Genomic DNA, 21,419 nt, shown 5'->3' with positions numbered 1-21,419 from the left:
TAAGTCTTCTGGCACTTCCCAGAAGGCTCCAACTTTATCTGTGGGTTTATGCAACCCAGCAGATTGATGTGGGTATGGAAGAAATGGATTTGCTCATGTGCAGCCAAGGTGAGGTGGACACTACAGAAATCTGTGGCACATCTGGGGCTATGGTACCAAGTGTTTGGAGACAGGGACACACAAACTAGAGAGAAAAACTCATCTTCAAACATTGTCCTGACTGAACTGCCATTGACAGAAAGATAAATGCCAGGGCAGAAGCCAGGTAAGTGCTGTTTGCATCCTGGCCACTAATTAAGCACAGGAGGCCACTAATTAAGGACAGGTCCATTCCAAAGTGGACAGAGGAGGATAACAAATGTCATTTGTGTCTCACCAGTTCCAGCTGTCTCACTCTCCTGTCTACCTGTGCAAGACTACACACGGTGAGCACCCCCAAAATATTATTCCTGCCAAACAGAACACCCTTCAGGTTAATATTTCAAATGAAAGCAAGTTCTTCAGAAAATTCCCTCAAGAAAGCAGTCTCATGCCGTTGGACACCAAGTAGGTTATGTAAAAAGCAAACCACCCTTCCTGCACTAGCTAGAGGTTTGTGTATATCAATATGTAGGTGTGTGTAGGCAAGGGGATGCAAGGAATACCAGTGCTTTTATTTTAAAACATTATTGTACAATTCACACTTGTATTCACAAAACATTCTGTTGGGGTTGGTGGATGGATATTGACTCCATTTCTCTGCCTATATTTTCTAGACCTGGTAAATTTCTTCCTACTTCCAATACCACTCTCCTAATTTAAAAAAAAATCGCTTTTAAGAGCACAAAATATTTTTGAGGACAGATTTGAACAGTGACTAAATAATACTGGTTTATGAAAATGGGCATTGCTATGATATTAACCCATTATACAAGGTGTCTGGAATACCCAAAATAGATTTCTCTGGCATTTTTTAAGCTCTCACTGAGTTAATCTTCAATTTTCTTTGATTATGTAATCCTTATCTTGACCTTCTTCCCTTACTGAAAGACCTTTAGGCTTTGGAGAACAAGTGGAAATATCTCCTTGGGGTATTCAGTGAATATCCTCCTATAAGCATAGCCTAACATCTTCAGCACTGATGTGAGGCTGTTGAGCATGGAAAAAATATGATTTCTCAGCAGCCCTCTGCAATGCCAAAGTTTTTCTGAGACAATGAATTCACTCAGAACCTATGCAGATAATATAGATTTAATTGTTCCATTCACCTAGAGAAATTAAATAAAAATATCTTTTAGTCTTGTCTTTCTCTCCCAACCAGCATTTTCCTTTTGGCAAACTTTGCTGCTGCCTATTCACCTGTTAATGAATGCATTGCACACCAACCATGGTGCTGGCCCTGAAGTGACAAAGATTTCCCTTTCTGCTTGCTGAGAAATGATCACTTCTGCTTTGCCTTGTCACCAGCTCTTAATCCATCAAAGGCTTTACCACTCACCCCATAGTTACCTGGTTGCCAAACAGCTGTGGGTGCAGCATGTTAGGAAAAGCCTTTGAAAATCGAGATCAATTATCTTATATTCTCCTTTAGCACTCTGTTCCATTTTTAAAAGTGGAGAGAATAAGAACTAGCATTCAGCTTTGAGCTAGAGTGGTGATTTATTCATCTCTTATGTCTCTTTTAATTGCTTTTTAATGCAATTTATATGATTTCTTAGTGTATCCCTCTGTATATTGATCAGAGTTTCTCTGCTTAAAAATTCTTTGGATCAAACCAACAATCTTGGATGTTCTTTGGTCCTTTTGTAAAATACCTTTTCTTTAATAATGCATTACATTTTCCTTTTGTTGGTGGCACCCTGACCTTTGCATTTCAGTTTAGCAAAACTTTAAAGAAAATGCTACAGTACTTTGCAGAATAAAAGTCATAATTTGATCAGAACTCCTGGATAAATGATTTCATGTACTCAGGATGATGGTACCCATAAGTTTTACTATAACTACCTGAACTCCCATAAAACATGAATTTAACATCATTTATTTTTTAAATAGGCTCCATTTCACATCTTTTAGCTCTCCCTCAGATTCAATATGGGTTTTTTTTTGATTACAGCAATGCTTAAATTCATCTGCTTGCTTCTACATTTTGTTTCCCTTCATATCACTGCTGAAAAATCCATCTTTCCCACATTTTAGTATTAGATTTGATAACATCACTGAGCTGCCATTTGCTAGTGATAAATATCTTTAAAGTTTGCCCTACTCACACTGATAAAACTCTCACAAGCTTATTGCTGAATTGCCAGTAGTGCTGATTTTCAACTTCAGTCCATTCTGATAAAGACAAAATAAAACAAAATTGTGTCAAAACAGAAGTCAGAGCGACCTACTTAAAACCAGTGAGTTACAAAGTTACTGGGATATTTTTAAAACATGCTAAAAGCTGAAACTCCAATTTCTAGTGTGAATCAGACAATTTCAAATTTCCAATGTCCTTCACAGTAGTAACCCAAGTACTATGGTACTTGCTGTTCCAGGATGGTTTCCAGACAGCCCAGTGAAAATGCAGCAAGAAAAAAAAAAAAAAGTTGGGAAGTTTTCACAGCCTTTCCCAGGCAGTTCTGGTCCTACTTGTTCTGCTCTTATCCCTTTCATTTCCCATTCACTTCCTTTCATCACAACCCTGCAATTTCTAATCCAGTTTTCCCAGCCTTAAATCCAACCTTCTTGACCTTTAAAAAATGTAAATGTCACAGCTTCTTCTCCTTCCTGACCCTCAAAAATCTTGGAAAACACGATTTGGCCTCATTGCCTGTTCCTTGATTTCTTTGTTGGGACAATTCTTTTCATTTGTTTAGAAGCACAGGCTTCTTGCCTTCAGTTTTTACATCTTTTGAAGAAACTGCTGAGTACACTTCAGTCTCCTCCTCGGTGAAGGCAGTGGGGAAGTCTCAGCTGGCCTTGGTCACTCTGGGTACTGAGCAGGATGAGGGACCTCAATATTTAAAAAGCAATTCTGAGCAGAATTATATAATCATAATTCTGCTCTGTTTCCTTTTAATTCCTTCTCTTTCCTTCTGCCTTTATCCTAGCTTTTAACTTTTTTTTTCTTCTCTTTTCCTTTCCACCCTTCTCTCCTTTCCCCCCCTGCCATGGACAACGTGTAACAGGATAATTTCACAGCTCTCTACAAATCTGAATATCAATATAACACTTAACAGAGGTACCCTAAAATAACAACCAAACAAAACAAAATAAACAAACAAACACAAAGGAAAAACCAAAATCCACCTCAAAGCCAACCAATCAACAAAAAAAATTGAACCTTGAAGCTCTGGTTTACTCCTGCACGAGTCACATCCACTAAAATCACTGAGTCTGGTGTTTGCTCCCAGTGAGCCCCATTGACTCTGTGGTTTTATAAGTTTCATCTTGGATTTACAAGAAAATCAGCAAGCAAGAGCTAAGTTTTTCTTAGAGTTTCTAAAGGAAAATGAAAGTAGTCTATGTTAAAAGGACTTTAACCAGTCTGTCACTCCCTAAAACTGCTGCCAGAGAAAAGAATCCAGCCTCTATCAAGTACTGGGCTTTAAAGGCAGTTTGCTAGACAGGCACAGGCAGCAAAGCACTGAAACACTAAAAACTCCACCCCATATATTCCAAAGGCTGTAAATTAAAACAACAAACTAATAAACCTCAGAGGTGAGACTGCTTATTGAAGCAGTGTTTGCAGTTTCCATTTCTCAGAAATTATCAACATCATTTTCCTGAGAGATTAACTTTCTCCCCCCTAAAAAAAAAAACAAAACCAAACCATTAGCAAGGTGCTTGTCTTTCCAAAACACTATATCCAAATTTCTCCACTGTGAATCCAACCCAATACTCACAGATCACAGTGAAATCTCTGGAAAAAGAGGCTTAACAGAGGTTTTTCTTTTCTAAATGGACAATTAAAAGCAGATAATAATTATAAGAGAAAGGTAATCTGTTTATTTCTTTTTCATCATCATTTAACTAAATTTTTCCCAGCTTCCAAAAGCACTTCATTTAAAATTAAAATAAGGTCAGTTAAAAAAAAAGAAAAAAGGAAGGAATAAAGATGAAAACAGTGAGATGCTCATGACTGTGCTTCTCATAGAGATTTTGCTGTGCACATGTGTGGGTGGAACCCAAATCCAAATCAATCCAAATCAATCACTGTGGTACTCACATGCCCTCTGAACAGAGAAGTTGGGAGAAAAAAAGCAGAGAAAAGAATGATCAAAACAATTCTCATCTCATTTGCTGCTCCTGTGTTTGTGCTCATGTGGAATGTGTTTTGGAGACTGTTTACCCAAGGATTGCTTGATTGGATTCTGGTGGAATTATGTTAATTAGCCAACCAGGTCCAAGCTGTGTCCTGACTGTCGGGACAGTCATGAGGTTTTCTTCTGTATTCTTTGTAGTATAGTGTAATATAGTATAATAAAGTAATTAATTAGCCTTCTAATATCATGGGGTTCTGTGCATCATTCTTCCCTGCCTCGGGTGATCCTGGTAAATCTGATAAATCCCTGCCATTGTTCCCGAGCATTCTATAAAATCTGGGCAGGATGAGGTGAGGAACTGAAAGAATATTGAAATAAATGTATGGATCCATAGGTACCCAGATGAGGGAATCACTGAGGCTGGAAAGTACCTCAGACCATCGAGTCCAACCATTCCCCCAGCACCCCTGTACCCTGTCCCCAAGGGCCACATCCACAGGGCTTTGAACACTTCCAAGGATGGTGATTCCAGAATGGCTCAGGGGGACTAAATTCCATCTTAACCACTTTATTCTGAGGCAATGAAATGAGTCAGTTAATTCTGCTTTTAATCATAAAGAAATCATAATCAATGCTTTTGTAAATGGTCTGAAAAGCTGCAGATAGAAATTGTGCTGTAATAATAATGATCCACATTCAAAACTGGCAGAAATTGTTTAAGCTTCATCAGCTTCATTGAATTTGGGCCCATTCTGTCCCCTAAACTACTGCTACACAATTTGTACATGATACGAAGTTCTTAATATTGCAAACATTATATTTTAATTTTTTTTTAATACTCACAAGTTTATTTACACTTTATAAAATAAAAAATAAGTAAAAACTGACTTGGAGGAACAGGCACTTCTTAACAATTGAATCCCAACATTAACACATTGATGTTGTCAAGATGTACTCAGTCCAGAGTTTACATCACTTAGCTATAATTCTAATTATATCAAAAAGTGAATTAAATATAGAATATAAGTATTTGATGTGCATATTATTGATCTATATAATGGCAATTTATACCTGCCTGTTGAAAAAATTTTAATAAGAAAATTTATAGAATGTTGGGTCACAAATTTTAGCTAAATATAAAGCTTGGACATACATTTTGTTTTGTTTAATAAAGAAATCTTAATGGTAAGAAGAATTTTTCATAGCCCCTCTTCAACCAAAAGACAACTTTAACAGAAGAGTGCAACAAAATATTTTACCATGTCAAACTGGCAAGATTATTTTCCTTCTGTGAATTCATAAAACCAGCTCATAAACTTTTAAAAAGAAGCTAAATTTATAGTACTTATTCCACTGATCTCTTGTTGGGTAGTAAAAAAGGCTGACATTAAGCTGAGGGCTACAGTACCAGAAGTAATATTTAATCATCCCCAAATCAGTTTTTAGCTTATTTGGTTGATTCCTGTTCTCAAAGTGAACACAGAGACTTCAGAGCTAGAACAGTTTTTGCTTTTCCATCTCACAGGGCAGTTCCTGGGCTTTTGCTCCAAAAGTCCCCTTTGATGTATCCTGAACTGGTGCAATTTTCATTTGTTCCTTCTAAAATGAATTTGATGGTTTTAACCTCAGATGAACAAGTGCAATGAGGCAGGGGAGGATCAGCTCAGACACTTCCAGACACCCACAATTCGTGCACCTCTATCCTACCAGGACACCTGATCATTGTGTGGAGACCCAGGCTGTGAAGTCAATGAAATTTGGAGCATGATTCACCCAAAACCAGCCAAAGCCACTGCTTTCAGATGAGAGCACTTGGCAGCACTGCCTGCACTGAATTACTGAGAGCACTGATAGAAAGGGCTGTAAAATGACCAGCAGAGACCTAATCACCTACACTGAGATGAATCCAATCCCTGCTCTGGCAAGGCAAAAACAGATTGAAAAAAAAAAAAGAATATTTCTTCTCACTCTATCAATCTTGCAGACTTTTCTACTTTTATATAATCTATGTATTTTTATACAATCTAGCAGACTTTTATATTTTTTCAATCAGGTGGTGCATTTTCAGTTGCTTATATGTATTTTCCAATAAAAAGTTGTTTTGTTTAGCAACACTTCAGTCATCACCAAGTACATTCACCTTCACAGACCAAAGAGTAATGTTTGCAGTGATTTTCTGGAGATGTATAATACATAATCAATCAACTCAGAAGAAAGGGCTGTGTATTATTTATTCAAATCATAGAAACTTTGATGCAGTGGCCTAGTCTTGATGTGTTACTGAATTTCTTCTCTTATATGGCTCCTGTCAGTATGAGTTCTGCAACAGCAGAAGTAGAGAATAAAAGAGTAGAGAATAAAAAACACAATTCCAGCCATGAATTTATTTGTTTGTATCTTGTTTTCAAGAACAGATTTCCCTCAGAGTCATAGATCTCAGAGAACCACCTGAAAGTTTTAAGTGATTAAGTAAGAGCATTTTTATAATTCTTTCAGCATTTCACCAAACTCACCTGTCACTGTAGGACACAAAATAATACGATGCGGACACACAGCTTTCTCAAGGTAAAAAAGAGAGTTTCTAATTTTTGACTCTAACATTTATAGATTTTTAACAGTGACAGTGGATTGGAGGGTGAAAATGCCACCTCTCCAATGCCACTGGACAAACCAACAGTCTGTGAAATTTCTCTTCTTCCATAAAAGAACGTAAAACAATAAGTTGTTTACATAAAGTGTGTGAGAAAGTTTGTTACAAGAATGTAAACATTAGAAGGTTTAGGAAAACTTAAAAAAACAGGGTGACACTTGTTGAGAAGGATGAAAGTTTGACAAAAAGTCTCACAGATATGTATGCTTAGCAGAAAGATTTTTGAATGTAGAGTCTGATGAAGGAATAGAGATAGAAGCAAGTTTTGATAGAGAAGAACAGAATTGCTGAGCCAGTCTCAGTGGATAACCAAAGGGGCAAAGGGTGTGTGAGTTAGAAGGGGTTTTTATGGCTTAGAGCAAAGGATAAACCCACCCCAAACAAGAAGATGTTTTCACCAAGCAGAAAGAGAACACAGGCAAACAAGTCAGCAAATGTGGCAAGTAGAAAAAAGGTTTCAGAATTTTCTACTGCAAGAAAACTGAAAAACAACTTCTGGCTTAAACTGTAATGTACTGACTTTAGTGATTGGAGAACAGTAACATGAATATGGTAATGACAGCAGTTATGATGGGCTATAGGTAAAAGTTAAGGTATAGATTGGTTCTGCTGTATTGAGATGCTCAGCAAAGAAAAGTCTATAATGCACTGTAACCCAAACTCAGGGTCTGCAGGCCTGCCTGCAGCTGGAGCTGACAGCTGTGGGCACAGCTCTGTCACCCACCACCCTGCACTGCTGTGACCTCTGGGATGGAATAAACTGCATTTTGGAGAGCTGCCTGGAGTCCTGCATCCCTCATTTCAGCTCTTACAGACACTCACCAGTTTCAGAGAGCAGTTTGGTAGCTTCCAGCACCTTCTCAGTGTACACCCCAGTCTCATAGTTCTCCATCTCAGCGTTGATGATGTGGATGACTCTGGCTGCGCGGCCCCGGATGGCGCCCGCGGTCCGGTCCAGCGTGTCCACGTCCCCCTCTTGCAGGGCAATCACACACTTGTTCACATCTTCCAGGATGTGGTTTTCTGGAATTCAGGTTAAAAATAAAGCTGGTTCAACTGCACTCTTCCTCACAGCAAAGCTTACTCATTTGGGCAAATGTCAGTATATTAAAAAATGGATATCTACCTTTATCCAGGCTGTAAGACAAAAGCTCTTCTGTGATATTGTCACATAACAGTAAAATTCTGTGTGATATTTATCTTTAGTAGGGACTGGGCTGTGTGTCCCAACCTGTAATTCCTTAAAAACCACTCACATTAATTTCAAACACTGCGCTGAATTTTATCATAATGAAATTGTAATTAAAATGAATGCTAAAGGGAAAGCAGTCAAATATTTTGTAGATTCTCTAATAAACAGTTGGGCAATTTTCTGAAGGTGAATTTACACTCTCCCATAAAGGTTTATTACATTTGGCTCATTTTTGCCTAAGTAAGTCAGAAAAAAAAATAAATCACAATGAAAAGACAACAGCAAATGGCCTTTGCAGATAACACAAAACCTGGGCATGAGCAGTTCTTCTCCCTCACTCCATCCATGCCAGAGAATAAGCTGGGAATTTCTAATAACACACCCTTATAATTATGTGAGACTTTGCATAATCTGAAGCAAGGGATGACAACGGTGACTCTGCTCAGGGGAGGTGATATCAAGCACTTTAATTGGATTCTTGGGAGCTGTATTGTTATTTTTCTGGCTCTGGATCAGGCCATCTCATGTGCTGCAGTATCAGAATTTATGTAGCATTCTCACATACAAATTATGTGAAAGCATGAAGAGGACTCTGATGAGGTCAGACATTATTCTCTGCAGTCTGTAGAGTCAAAAATAATTTTAGTAAGACCATGACTGAATTTCATATTTGACCAAACTCAGTCTGAGAAACTCAGTGACTCTGAACAGCAACTTGATTTTCTGCTAGGGACACTTCTGAACTGAAAAGGAAATGATGTTCTTTGTAGTAGTAGTAAAACAGAATTAATCAGTTCACCAACTGTTTTTTGTTAATTATCCTTTGCCACTAGAAAGAATGACTCACTAATCTTCACAGTTAAAAATTCTGAGGTTGGATCATTTGAGGGTTTTAGAAATGTTTTACATGATGTTGAATTTTACACTGCAACAATTTTGGATGGAAACTGAAAGTCCCCTGAGCTGTGAATCTGAGTAACTTACAAGGCAAAATTCTTTGTGTAAAACACTCCCTACTCAGAATGAAAAAGCAGTGCTTTGCAAAAATTGTTCTTCACTGTTTCCATTCCACCATCACCAATTTGCTTTTACCATGGCACAAACAAATTTTGCCCAAAAAGAAGCAATATATGAATTTGGACAGTGCATTTGGAACATGCATTTGGAACTTCAAAATTATGGTCAGCTTTCTTCTGGTAGCCACCATATTATTAAAACATACCAATAAATATGACAGTCAATATGAAGAGGGGGAGGTGTCATTTGAGGAGGTACATTTAACCAGATAGTGGCATTTTGAATGCTTCACTGGTTTAACATCCAAAAATAAAAATACTCTGTGTAAGCTGAAGCTTCCAAGCTTTACAGCAAGAGCAATAGGATTTCTGTTTCCTCACGTTTAACAGAGATGTCTGTACAAAGCATTAGGAAAAAGGAATCTAAGCTTTACAGAAACAATACTTCTCAGCTGCCTTTGAAAGTTTGGATCTAAGTCAAAACTCTGTTTGAAGGAATAAAGATTTGAGAAAAAGAAAAGGACAACCCCATCATCCATTCACATTATTTCTGGTTTATGGATACAAGCACTTGGCGTAAGCAAAATCCTCAAACAAAGAAGAAAATGACCATTTGAGACAGATTTCCAACTCTGGCACATGAGCTGGGTCTGCAGTTTACAGCCTGGTCATCCCTTTCTCTTAGAAGTAGTTCTGCCAGAAAGTGTTTGTCAGCTTCAAATCTCAAATAAAAATCAATGTGCTCCCATATTCTGAAGTGCCCTCCTGTTCAGAGAGCTCATTTTCATTTTCTTGCAGTGGCTTGCAGGAAACACTTGCAGGGCTGTTGAACAGAGGAGTATAATTAACTAAACCAAGCCATTTCCCTGCTAATAAGGGTAGCAGGACACAACCAAACAAGATAAAGAGGGCAAAAAAGGAGAAGAAAGGATTCTTTTAAATGATTTTTTTTTCTTTCAGTATATTTTTGTCTCATAAACGTCTTTTGGAAAATTTAAGAAATATCAAGGAAAATAATGTAGAACAACACATAACATTTTGGCCAGACTGTCTCATGAAGTTTGGCTCTTCTGAGACTTCTGAGTAAGCAAAGCCCTCTTGGCATACTCTGTGTCCTTACTCACAACACTGAAATTCACTCTTCTAAGCAAAATAGGAAAATGAGTTTTCTGCAGCAGAAATTAACCCAAGCCATGCACCACTTTGCAACTACAGCATTCACTGTGTATGATCCAATTATAACAACCCACTCTGCCACAAGCTGGAGCACTTTACCAGGAGGATGGAGGAAAGACTGTGACCCAGGGTCAGGGTCCTTTTCTGCTCCATCCCTTCTTTACCCTCCCCACCCAAAACATCCTGTGATTCTGTAAAGATCTCCCTTCCTCCTCTTTCCGCACAAAACTGCACAAGGATTCCAACAATTTCTACAAACACTCTCGGCCTGTAGCAGGTCTGGAACACATTTTTAAAAGGTGGGCAAAACCCTACTTTGTGTCTGAGTTGAAACAAAGCTTCTCTAGGAATAGAAGCACAAATAGGTGCTATTTTCTGGGAGGTGCAGAGCCAACCATTGCTACCAGGGATTAATTAACACGGCCTCGTTGGTCCTACTGAGCATGGAAGATCAGCACTCCAATACACACAGACTAATGGATTAATGATGCTTTAGTAATTATAGCTTTTATCTGCTCTGACCCATTACTTGAATTTAGCAGCATATTTTTGGAAAAGTCTCTTGACCCCAGTACCTGAAACAGAGAGGAAATCATCCACTGAAGTGATGTCGTCGACAGCCTCCGTGAGAACTCGCACCTGTTTCTCCCACTGGTCCTTGAACACGTCCATGTTGTCCTGGGCTACTTTGCTCTGGGGTCTGGCAGCCAATGTCAGTGCAGCATTAATTACCTGTTAATCAAAGCCATTTGTGAGAAGAGGAGTGGTAATTTTATATATATATATTTTTTTTTTTTTCCAATGGAAAGAGCAAATAGATTGTGGATTGTGTTAAAAATACAGCATACAACCCCTTTGATATGAAAGGTCTCAAGATATGGATGTATTTTTCACAGTTCATGGAAATCAGGCAACAATCTCATGACAAAGACAAGGCTATGATCTTCTTCTAAGGCTTTTAAATGCTAAAAGACTTCTCAAGTAGTTTTTAGCAGGAATCTGCACTCACCTGTGGGCACAGACTATCAATCTGTGTGGCTGCCATACGGACTAACTTCACACCTTCCTCATTATTGGAGATTGAACAGGCCAGATTGGCAACCTGCAATGAAATCATGAAACCATCAGGATGAGAACCAAGTTTTAGGCAAGTGAGCCATTTTACACCTTTCTCTGTTCTTATTAAGCTTTGCCTGTAATGAAAGAATTTTTTACAGGAGGAATAATACATCTTCTGTGCTGATGAACTGAAACCTTGTAGATAATTTCCTTACAAGCAAACTGAACTACCCATCTTCTTTAGATTTTTCTCAGAATCTTCCTTCACTGTCAAGTGTTTTCCATCCTCCTCTATGGCTTGAAAATTATCTCTGAGAAGTTATATAGGGAATGCTGAACATCCAGACATTAATCTGTACATTTCCTCTTCTCAGTTTCTTTTTCCTCTTATGAACTACATCCATTATTAATACAGGCAATCAGGCTCATCCATACACTTGAGGTCAAAGGAAGGGTTTTTGATGTCCTAACACAAAGAATGATACTTTTCAACGCATAATCAACACTGATAGTGGGCAGTTACATATCTCTCACATATCTTCATTGTTTCTGATGGATTTGTGCATCTTAAAATAATTTTAATTTTCAGCACTTCTTTATTTCTATGTTTCTCTTCCCTGCAGTAAAATATGCATTAGTAACAGTAAAGTCACTTAGAGATGTGAAATAACTCTGTTGAAACCTTGTTCTGTAATATACATCTGAAGATCTCATTCAAAGATCTTTAAATCCACATTTACTTGCCCTGGCACAGCTTTGGGAAGTGTGAAGCTCTAAGACTGAAGGCTATTTGGATAACATAAAGACTTTCAGAGACATCTGAATGAGATCTAGAAATCAGACCACGTCTCCAGACACAGCAGAGCTGCATCTCTGTGGCTTGGATTCAAGTGGAGGAGCATGTTCTCCCAGCTCAGACAGCTCTTCCAAAAAAAACCATTCCCAAAAGCTTTGTGCCAACTCCATGAATGTTTCCTGGGTTTTCCAAGCAGAAATGCATGTCCCAGTGCACACTGTGATATTTAAATCACTGAGGTACATTTTGGGATGGGGGAACACAGGATGTTTTTTAATCATCCAAAATTATGGCACTTCGTTCTAATCTTCATTAAAACAAACTTATAAAATTTTAAATATGCTTCCTTGATATTATTCACTGTGCCTGAAGGCATAGCCATCAGTTGGAAATGATTCATGAATTAGTTCAAATGCCCCCATCTTCCCAATTTTCCTCCAGTCTCCCCTTGTGGTATTAATCTGTTCTCATCTGCAGTGCACATCCCTGCCTTAGCCCTGATCCATCTGTTCTGCATAGAACCTATTTCACTTCCAGTTCTGTGCAGCGTGGTTTGCATAAATCAGAGTGCCAAAGCCCAGGCAAGAAAAGAACCCAAGGCTTCAGAGAGTCTTGTAGGCATTTCCTAGTCAAGATTTTATCATAATGTTGTGATTTTTATTTTCATTTCACGATGAGACAAATGAGCTGGTCTGTTTGTTAAAAGCCTTACAGCCCTCCTGTCAAAAACATTCTCCTGAGATGACATCTTCCAATTAATTTACCATTTTCTGTAGTCACTTCTTTGCACACATCAAGCAAAACCCTTTCATCTTCACCAGAAACAACAGCTAAGCAGGAAAATATTTAGAATTCATTAACATGAGTGGAAATTACAGACTTTAAAAACTAGTAAATTATATTAAGTTTAGCAAGAGCCACCTTCCTGTATTGGACCTAAGTGGCTTTTCAGACTGCCCTTACATTTTGTGATTAACACAATGAGAATTTGTCCCAAGGATACAGATGTAACATTTGCTTTTTGCAGATAGAAATAAGTGATGAAGGTTGCTGGGTGCCATGAAATGGCCATCAAACTATAAAGAAGGTCTTTGAGTTCCTGTGGAATGGGAGCAATGCAGATATAATCAGCAAAAATAAAGCTTATTTCTTCTCTGTGCCTTCTATTACTCTTTAAATAGAATCTGATACACAATATTTGGATGTTGCAAAGTGCCCTGTTTTTATGAGAAGGATACAGACACAAGCAGAGAACTCTTTTTTCTCCCCTTTTTTTTGTAATTTAGAGTTCACTACATTGTTTTGGGTGCTACTATGAAAACAAGACCACAAATGTAATTATTACTGCATTAAATATATATCACACAGCATTACAGTTATCTGTTTAAAAGAAATAATGCTACACATCATGTATAACTCTAAGTTTAATAGTTTCTGTGGTATATTTCAAGCCTTGCATAAATCCAGCCCTGCATCATCAGCAGTCAGGCAGCAATACTATTGCACAATCCAGCAGGGAGTGTGCCAGCCTGCACCACAGCAAGATCTGATTATGTCAAATAAACACAGAGATAAGCATTTCCACAATGGCAGATGCACTCTGGATACAATTGAGTTCAGCACTACAAACCTATGATTTTACCCAAAACTTAATTTTTAAAAGATGGCAAGTAATAGCCTTTACTTGCTCAAGCCTGAGTTTCAGTGCATAAGCATGGATCTGTGAAACAACACAAGCTCAATCACCAGATACCTCACTTTTTAATTACTTTGATTGACTTTGTTATCAAATACACTGTCAAGTCAACATCAATTAATATTCTTGCCACAGCAAAGTCCACATGCATGCTCTTACTTGATAGAAACCACAAGGTAATTCCCCCTGCTTAAGCTTATTATAAATTCAGCAACTTCAGATATTTTTTCCTACCTAAAACTATGAATAAAAAAATTAATATACAGTTGCACCCCACTTAGCTGAGATATCTGGATTAGGTGCTAAACTGATCCCTTTGGACAATGGATAAAAAAAGGGAGTCCCTGCCAGGGGCTGTTCCAGATGCCTGCTTCACTCATCCTCCAGATGTGTCTGGTTTGTTACAGCTGCCCCTGGTGATTGTTAAAAAGGTATTAGTGAAATAAAAGGTGTTTTACTGGTGCATTATAACTTGTTTGGCATAGGTGTATTTAATAGAACACGTTCTGTGAAGAACACAGACACTTTTGAGGGTGGGAATTTCCTTAATGTGCCACTCCTGGGCTGGATGGAGCTGAGAGCTTGGAAAGGAAAATAAAAAGGCTGTGTGTTTAGTGCAGCTGCCAATTTACCAGAACTCTGATTTGAAACCTTTACCTTTGCACTTCAAATGCTCTGTCTCCACCAAAGCATTGAATGGGAAGTTTCCTGAGAGGCTATGGAAGCAACCAGGTAGTTAATTTATTTTTCTTTTCTTTTACTGTTTACTAAGTTCCTTGAGAACACTGAACTCAATGAGTGCCTAAACAGAATTTAGGATTGTATTGAGACCAATGTGAACTGTCTGAAGAGTATTTATATCAAGGAACACATTTGAAATACCAAAATCAATGAACTGTGAATCATCCTCAAAAACACGTGGAGAACTCAATAACAGTGAAACTGCTGTGTAGATGAACATAATTGTCCAGAATTTCAGGTCTGCTAGGCTGCTGTTTTACCATGAAAACAATTGCTGAACACCTTAAACCTGTCCTGCAAGAGCACAGAGAGGTAATGAGCAAGAAGATAAACATCCAGCTCCAGTGATTCTGTATTTTTCTGTAATCACCAAATGCACTGAACCAATCCTAGAACTGGGGGTGTGAAAAAGCAGGAACCAACTCCTCCACATGAATTTCTATCAGTGGCACTGATGGCCCAAGATGCAGTTCTGCACCTCGCCAGTATCTGTCTTTAACCATGCAAGGAGTTCCATTAGTTTCAGTTATTTAAAATACATATAGGACCAGTTCCTATAAAATTTATTTGCCTGTTGTGGTTGGTTTTTTTGGTTGGTTTGTTTGTGTTTTGTATTTCAGCCTCAGTTTCCTGCTGGATAGCAGATTGGGGTGGGGAATGACTTTGTTTCTAATGCACATTTTTATTGCTCTTTGTGATGACCTTTGGACAGGAAAATTTCATTTCTGCCACAAAATTGCACTTCAAATTACAAAAGCAATCAAGGATCTTTCATATCAATTTACTTTGTTTTTACACTGATTAAAATCAGGTGTAGCTACCTTTTATTGTGGTTTTAAATGAGACTATCCATTTTTGACTTGAGCCCTTTGTATTATTAAAGGTAACCATGACAATCAAGATACACTGTGCTCTTCTGACTACCAAAATCCATTGTCTTCTGTTTCAAAATTAAATTCAAAGATTTAACATGGCCATTTGGAATTCAACCTAAGTGAAAAGGTCCAAAAGAAAAATCTATTGCTTAGAGCAAAAAAGTGAAAAAAGGGAGCAGTATAAGCTACAGCAAAAGAGCAAAAGCAACACAAAAGCTGCAGAATATCCTATTTTTTAACCTGTTCCTTTTATCCTTTTTTTCTCACCATAAATTGCTTAGAAGAAATAATACTGAAAAGGCTCTGTTCAGCTTCCCCAGTCATTAAACCATTCAAAGGTAGAGAATGTAATCTATTTCTATCTCAGTTTCTTAGCTTTCCACATTTTTTGCAAATATTTAAGATTACTTCTTAAATAGTTTTATTCACATTTTTCTATTTAGGTAATTTACATTTTCACTACAAGTAACTGGTGGAAGTAATAGGAAGAAAAAAAAAAAGCAAGAAATTATTCTTTATTTAGGAAAATGCAGAGTGATTTACAAAAACCCAGGACACTGGTAAACTGATATGTCTACACCACACATTTGAGAAGCTGAAACTTTTTGAGGAATTCAGCTTAAGTTGAAGGTGCTTTAAGTCAGAGACTTCAGCAGCATTCACAGGGGACTAAAGCCAAGCAAATAATCAATTACCATGTTCAGCTGATGAGATGTAATTTGCTGAGCTGTGGTATCTCAACTATTTGTAATTATTTGTCCATTCACTTAGTAATTTATCCAGATATTGCTTCAATCTCTGAAACCTTAAAAATGCTGACATATATTAATGGTGGTACTGCTGTAGGCAGCCCAGTGATATTCATGGAGCCACAAATAAGAGATTTTTTTTTCTAAAGGAGAGCAGGGTTGAAGCCAAGTTACCCAAGATCTTCAACTTATTTATCCACGCTGTACTCACTCAAGCATTCTATTATGAGCAAAACTCTATTTATCACTGGACAGGATGTTTTTGCACATACATAAACAAGTGCCAAAAAAAATCAAAATGTCACTGAGAGTACACATTGCAGCAGATTCCTGTTCCTCGTCATGCTATGCAGTGCCAGCTTGTACTGCCATGAAAATATTAGACTGTGGCTTCCCCCTCCCAGCCTATTCCATATGGCATGGGGGGAACCTCAGCCTGGATAATGTGGCCAATTTTCCCTCTTTTATGTAAACCAGTCACTTCTCTAAATAAGAGATGGATTTTTAAGTTCAGCTGTACATATATTTCACATCTATTAAATAATCTAACTGCATGCAAAGCAGTAATAAAAGGCATTTCTTGTATAAATTATTAATAATGACCTGATTTACCGAGTTTGATGTTTGCCTTGAAAATCTCAAGCACCAAACCCTGAACATATTTACCACGAACTGCTCAGCCATTTACAATATGTATCTAAGGAGATTGGTACCAGCAGGATGTTAGAAAGCTACAGAGCACATCAAGCCCAACAGTTGAATGTTTTATTTCATGTCTTATGTGCTGCCCACTGAACCTATGAAAACTTCTTTTCACTCTCAAAAGGTCAACAGTATTTTCTCTTGTACTCACTACAGGCATGAGGCTTTTCCACACACTCCAACTCCTTTCAGACTTGCTCTGTATCAGATTTAGCTGGAAAAGCTTGAAAAGATTTCTGCTTTTGGTAATGTTCCAAGTACCTCAGACTTCAATGAATTCAGCAGGTCTTCCTCTGAGATTTTTGAAGGAAACCTAAGAGTCTTGGAAGCCTCATGTGCACAGAAAGCTCAACTCTATATGAAAAGATACTAATTTTAGGCTATTTCAATGAAGTGTTGTTAAAACATTCTGAACCTCCTTCATTTGCCAGGATCATTCTGGTGCATGCACAATTATGGCCCATAGGATGGAATAAAAGGGAGATCAAAAATGAAGTACCTTGAAAAGTCCTTCTACTTAACTATTTTCATAACTGAAAAGAAGTCAACATTGGCTCATGTTCAATTATAGAGCTGTCAGTGAAGAACAGAAGAAAAAGGTATCATATTATGTTTGATCTTTTATTTTTCATATCAGACAATAACAATGATTTCAGATATAAATAAAAAAAATCATAGAAGTAAATACCATCTCCTCATTTCTTTCCTTTCTCTTTATATATGGAATTTGACCACAAAACTCTGTCAAGTTTTTACACCATATTGATGAGCCTCAAGTGTGATAAATGTGCCTGATTGCAAACTCCTTTCTGTGTCTAAAGACCTTCTAAAAGAAGAGTGGGACAATCTCTGATTTTAAATCATCTTTCCAGGTCATTGTGATTTCTCAGCAGGATCATCCCAAGAATTCTCTATGGAAAACAGGAGAAAGAAAATTGATTAAAGAAAAAAGCAGGTGATTGTCTCAGGGCATGTCTTCAATTTAAACCTAAGAAAAATAATTCTGAAAATTATTTCAGTTTCAAATTTTGTTTGTTTATTTATTTTTCTGGTTTTTTTCAGGGTTTCAGTTTTACTTTATTTTAATTTATAAAATTATTCAAGCAATGCTGTTGGACACTTGCAATGGACACTGCCCAGAACTATCAGCTGCATTCTCAGCTGGAACCAATGGCCCTGACAGTCACTGCCCCAGCTGAAGATCCAATCTCACAATTAAAAATCCAGGCTCACATCTGTCAGGAATTCTCTGTTCCACTGAATCTCCATATAGCTTGAAATTCAAGGACTTTGAAGAAGTGGAGGTGTGGATGTTAATCCCCAGAGTGGAAATGCTTTGTGCTGTGACTGAAACTCCCTCAGGAATTATGGATGATCCTCCCTTGTTTTCTTAAGGGTCTGTTTGTGAGCCATTCAGCTGGAATAGAACTAAATGACAGAAGCAGTGGGGAGATCAGGGATGAGGACAGCAGGAAAGGGGTTCCCTCCTGAGGTTCACTCCTCCAGGAGCTGGGAAGGCAGCAGGGCACCCAGCTTCTTCCCTTCAATGATTCACTACCTTGATGAAATTTCTGAATTTTCTCTCTATTCATGTGCACCCACTGCTGAAGAAATAAACAGCAAACAGCTGAAGTAAGCCAAGAAGAAGAGCAGGACTTAGTTAAGACCAGATTTGTACTTTAATTTTAACTGGCCTTGAGCAATATAGCATTGTACTGACGGAATGCAGCAGGACTTTCTCCTACAAGAAAGCAGCTTGTAAAGATGCAGGGGATCTGTTCCCTGTTGTTCATCTGTCCAGGTGGATCATGGAGTAGATAAACCTGCTCTAAACTGTGTCAGTCACATCACTGCTGAGTCTAGATAGTCTAGCTAGAAGTGATTAATTTCATTTACTGACTTTCTGAGTTACAGATAGAACTGCATTTTACATCACACTGGTACAGCTTTTTTCCCTTTCTCAGAAAGCAAAGGTAAAATGCCCAACTACAAGAATTTCTTCTGTAGAGGTCAGAGACCCATCTCAGTGCTTTCTCACCTCTGTTAGCAGGACTGGGTTCCTTTTCTATTTAATTTGATAACAGGTAAAGGATTTCAGACACTATTCCTCCATAACTGGTCCACTCACAGTGAAACATCAGTGAACAAAGAATGCAGAGGAACACAACAAAAATGACAGCACTGGCTCTGAATGTCAGAGACACATTGTCACACACAACAGAACCTTCCCTGACAGTAACTGTTACATTCCAAAGTGTGCAAAATGGCCAAAACAATTTCTTAGTACATCAACAAAACTCAGGAAGTTTTGTGTATTAATCCTTTCTGGTCAATTTGCAGCCAAGGCCACTGCTACTAAAACTCATCATGAATTATGAGCAATGCATCCTGAAATATCCAAGGAGCAAGAGGGCAGCTGGTGTCCTATGGAAAGAAGATTTACAACACTGCAATGTGTGTGAGTCGATCCCATAAAGCAATTTTGACAACATACCCCTGGCAGTGCTGTAATTAATAGATATTAATAGCAAGCAGTTACCAAAGCAATCCATCTATCTAATAACAGTCCACTATTTTGGCAAACTGCTCAGTGACCCTGGGACATGGATGCATGCCTGACCAGGCTGTGATAATTAAATGTTAGTTATATTATCAGGGAGCTGTATTTTGACAGCTGTTGAAGAAAAAGAGGGGACTGTGTTGGAACTCAGAAAAGTTCAAGACATTAACAGAAGCTCTGAAGGCATTAACAGTGTGATATCAGACACCCCAGGGTATAAACAAAGCACAAATTATAATCACTGATCCCTAAAGGAACATAACTTGCAGGCTGGGTAGAACCAACTCTATTTAGCTGACCAGTGTGGATGGAGCTGAACTTGGCAGGGGATGCAAAGAACAATAAGGGCTTGTAGAGGTACATCAGCCAGAAAAGGAAGGTCACAGAAAGTGCATCCCCCCTGAGAAGCAAGTCTGGCAAACTAGCAACAGTTTGTACAGAAGAAATTGAGGTACCCAACAACTTTTTTGCCTCAGTGCTCATCAGCAACCTCTCTTCCCAGAGTAGGGACTGCAAGACAGGGACTGGGGGAGCAAACTCCTTCCTGCTGACAGAGAAATGAGGCTGGAGGCCAGCTGAGGAACCCAAACCTGCACAAGTCCATGGGATCCAATGAGATACACCCCAGAGTCGCCATAATATTTTCTGAAAAATCCCTTCACCAGGATTTTTCTCCTCAGAAGCTGAGAAGCCTCAAAAAAGAAATGTAAACAATAATTATCTGATTGCTTGGAATGTGCTCTGGAGGTTGCTTACCAACAGGTGCATCTTTGATTGGTTCCATGTGAATTGTTTTTAGTTAATGGCCAATCCCAGTCCAGCTGTGTCAGACTCTCTGGTCAGTCACAGGTTTTCATTATTCATTCTTTGCTAGCCTTCTGATGTCTCCTTTCTCTTTCTTTAGCATAGTTTTAGTATATGATATGATATGATATGATATGATATGATATGATATGATATGATATGATATGATATGATATGAGGATATATCAGCCTTCTGAGAACTTGGAGTCAAATTCTCATTTCTCACCTTGTCCTGGGGACCCCTCACAGTACCACAATGCCCCAGAGTCCTGAGGGAATTGGCTGGTGCAGTTCCCAAGCCACTCTCCATCATATTCACCAAGTCATGGAAGTCAGGGCAAGTCCCAGCTGGCTGGAAAAAGGGCAACAGTGCTCCCATCTTTCAAAGGGTTAGGAGGGCTCTGGGAGCTGACCCTGTCAGCCTCACCTCTGTATTTGGGAAAATCCTGGAGCAGATGCTCCTAGGAGCTCTGCTAAGGCACATGGAGAACAGGGAGGCGATTCAGGACAGCCAGCACAGCTCTGCCAGTGGCCAGCAGGCTGAGGGAGGTGTTTGTGCCCCTCTGCCTGCTCAGGTGAGACCACACCTGCAGAGCTCAGCACACACAACATGTGAACCTGTTGGAGTGGGTTCAGAGGAGAGCCACAGAATCAGAGGGCTGATTTCCCTCCTAGGGGTGAGTGAAGAAATTAAATTTGGAGTGGGATTTTAAAGGCTCACAAAATCCCATTCAGAGAAAGACTGATTTTACATGAACCCAATTTTTGTCCATGAATAATTTATGAAATGTTTTTACAATAATTTAGCAATGGCTCAACAGGAATGCAAAACTAAGTCATCTGCCCAGAACCAGAATGTGTAGACAAGGCAACAGAACTGGATGTTCCCTCTCCCAGTCCTCCTGTCAGCTTTAACCCTGGCATGGAGAGAGCTCATATTGGCTCAAAACATCATTGAGTTTACTTGTCTGCTTAGCAGCCCTTTCTTCTGCTAATAAATCACTTTTTCTCTTGGAAAAGTGATATTTATGCTAATTACCCTTACAATAAGAGTGTCTGACATAAAAAAAACAAACACCAGAGTACTTTGCAGAAAAGCTGTATGTTGGTATGAGGTATTTTCCAAGTTTTGTGATTAAAAAAAAAAAACAAAACCTCATCAATCCATTATTCCTGA

General features: G+C 38.5%; 1 protein-coding gene across 3 annotated transcripts in view; it reads right to left on the bottom strand.

Moving 5' to 3' along the window:
• The window catches only part of CTNNA2 (catenin alpha 2), a gene marked incomplete at both ends in the record, with an annotated part of 408,624 nt that overhangs the window by 50,761 nt on the left and 336,444 nt on the right, over positions 1 to 21,419 (bottom strand). For all 3 annotated transcript variants that reach the window (XM_084204871.1, XM_084204872.1, XM_084204873.1), the window contains 3 exons: positions 7,699 to 7,899; positions 10,836 to 10,992; positions 11,270 to 11,362. In XM_084204871.1, the coding sequence (XP_084060997.1) occupies positions 7,699 to 7,899; positions 10,836 to 10,992; positions 11,270 to 11,362 (451 nt within the window). The remainder of the gene's footprint in view (positions 1 to 7,698; positions 7,900 to 10,835; positions 10,993 to 11,269; positions 11,363 to 21,419) is intronic.

Source organism: Fringilla coelebs (assembly GCF_963513975.1).
Source record: "Fringilla coelebs genome assembly, chromosome: 4".
NCBI lineage: Eukaryota > Metazoa > Chordata > Aves > Passeriformes > Fringillidae > Fringilla > Fringilla coelebs.
This window is presented reverse-complemented; position numbering and strand designations above follow the sequence as displayed.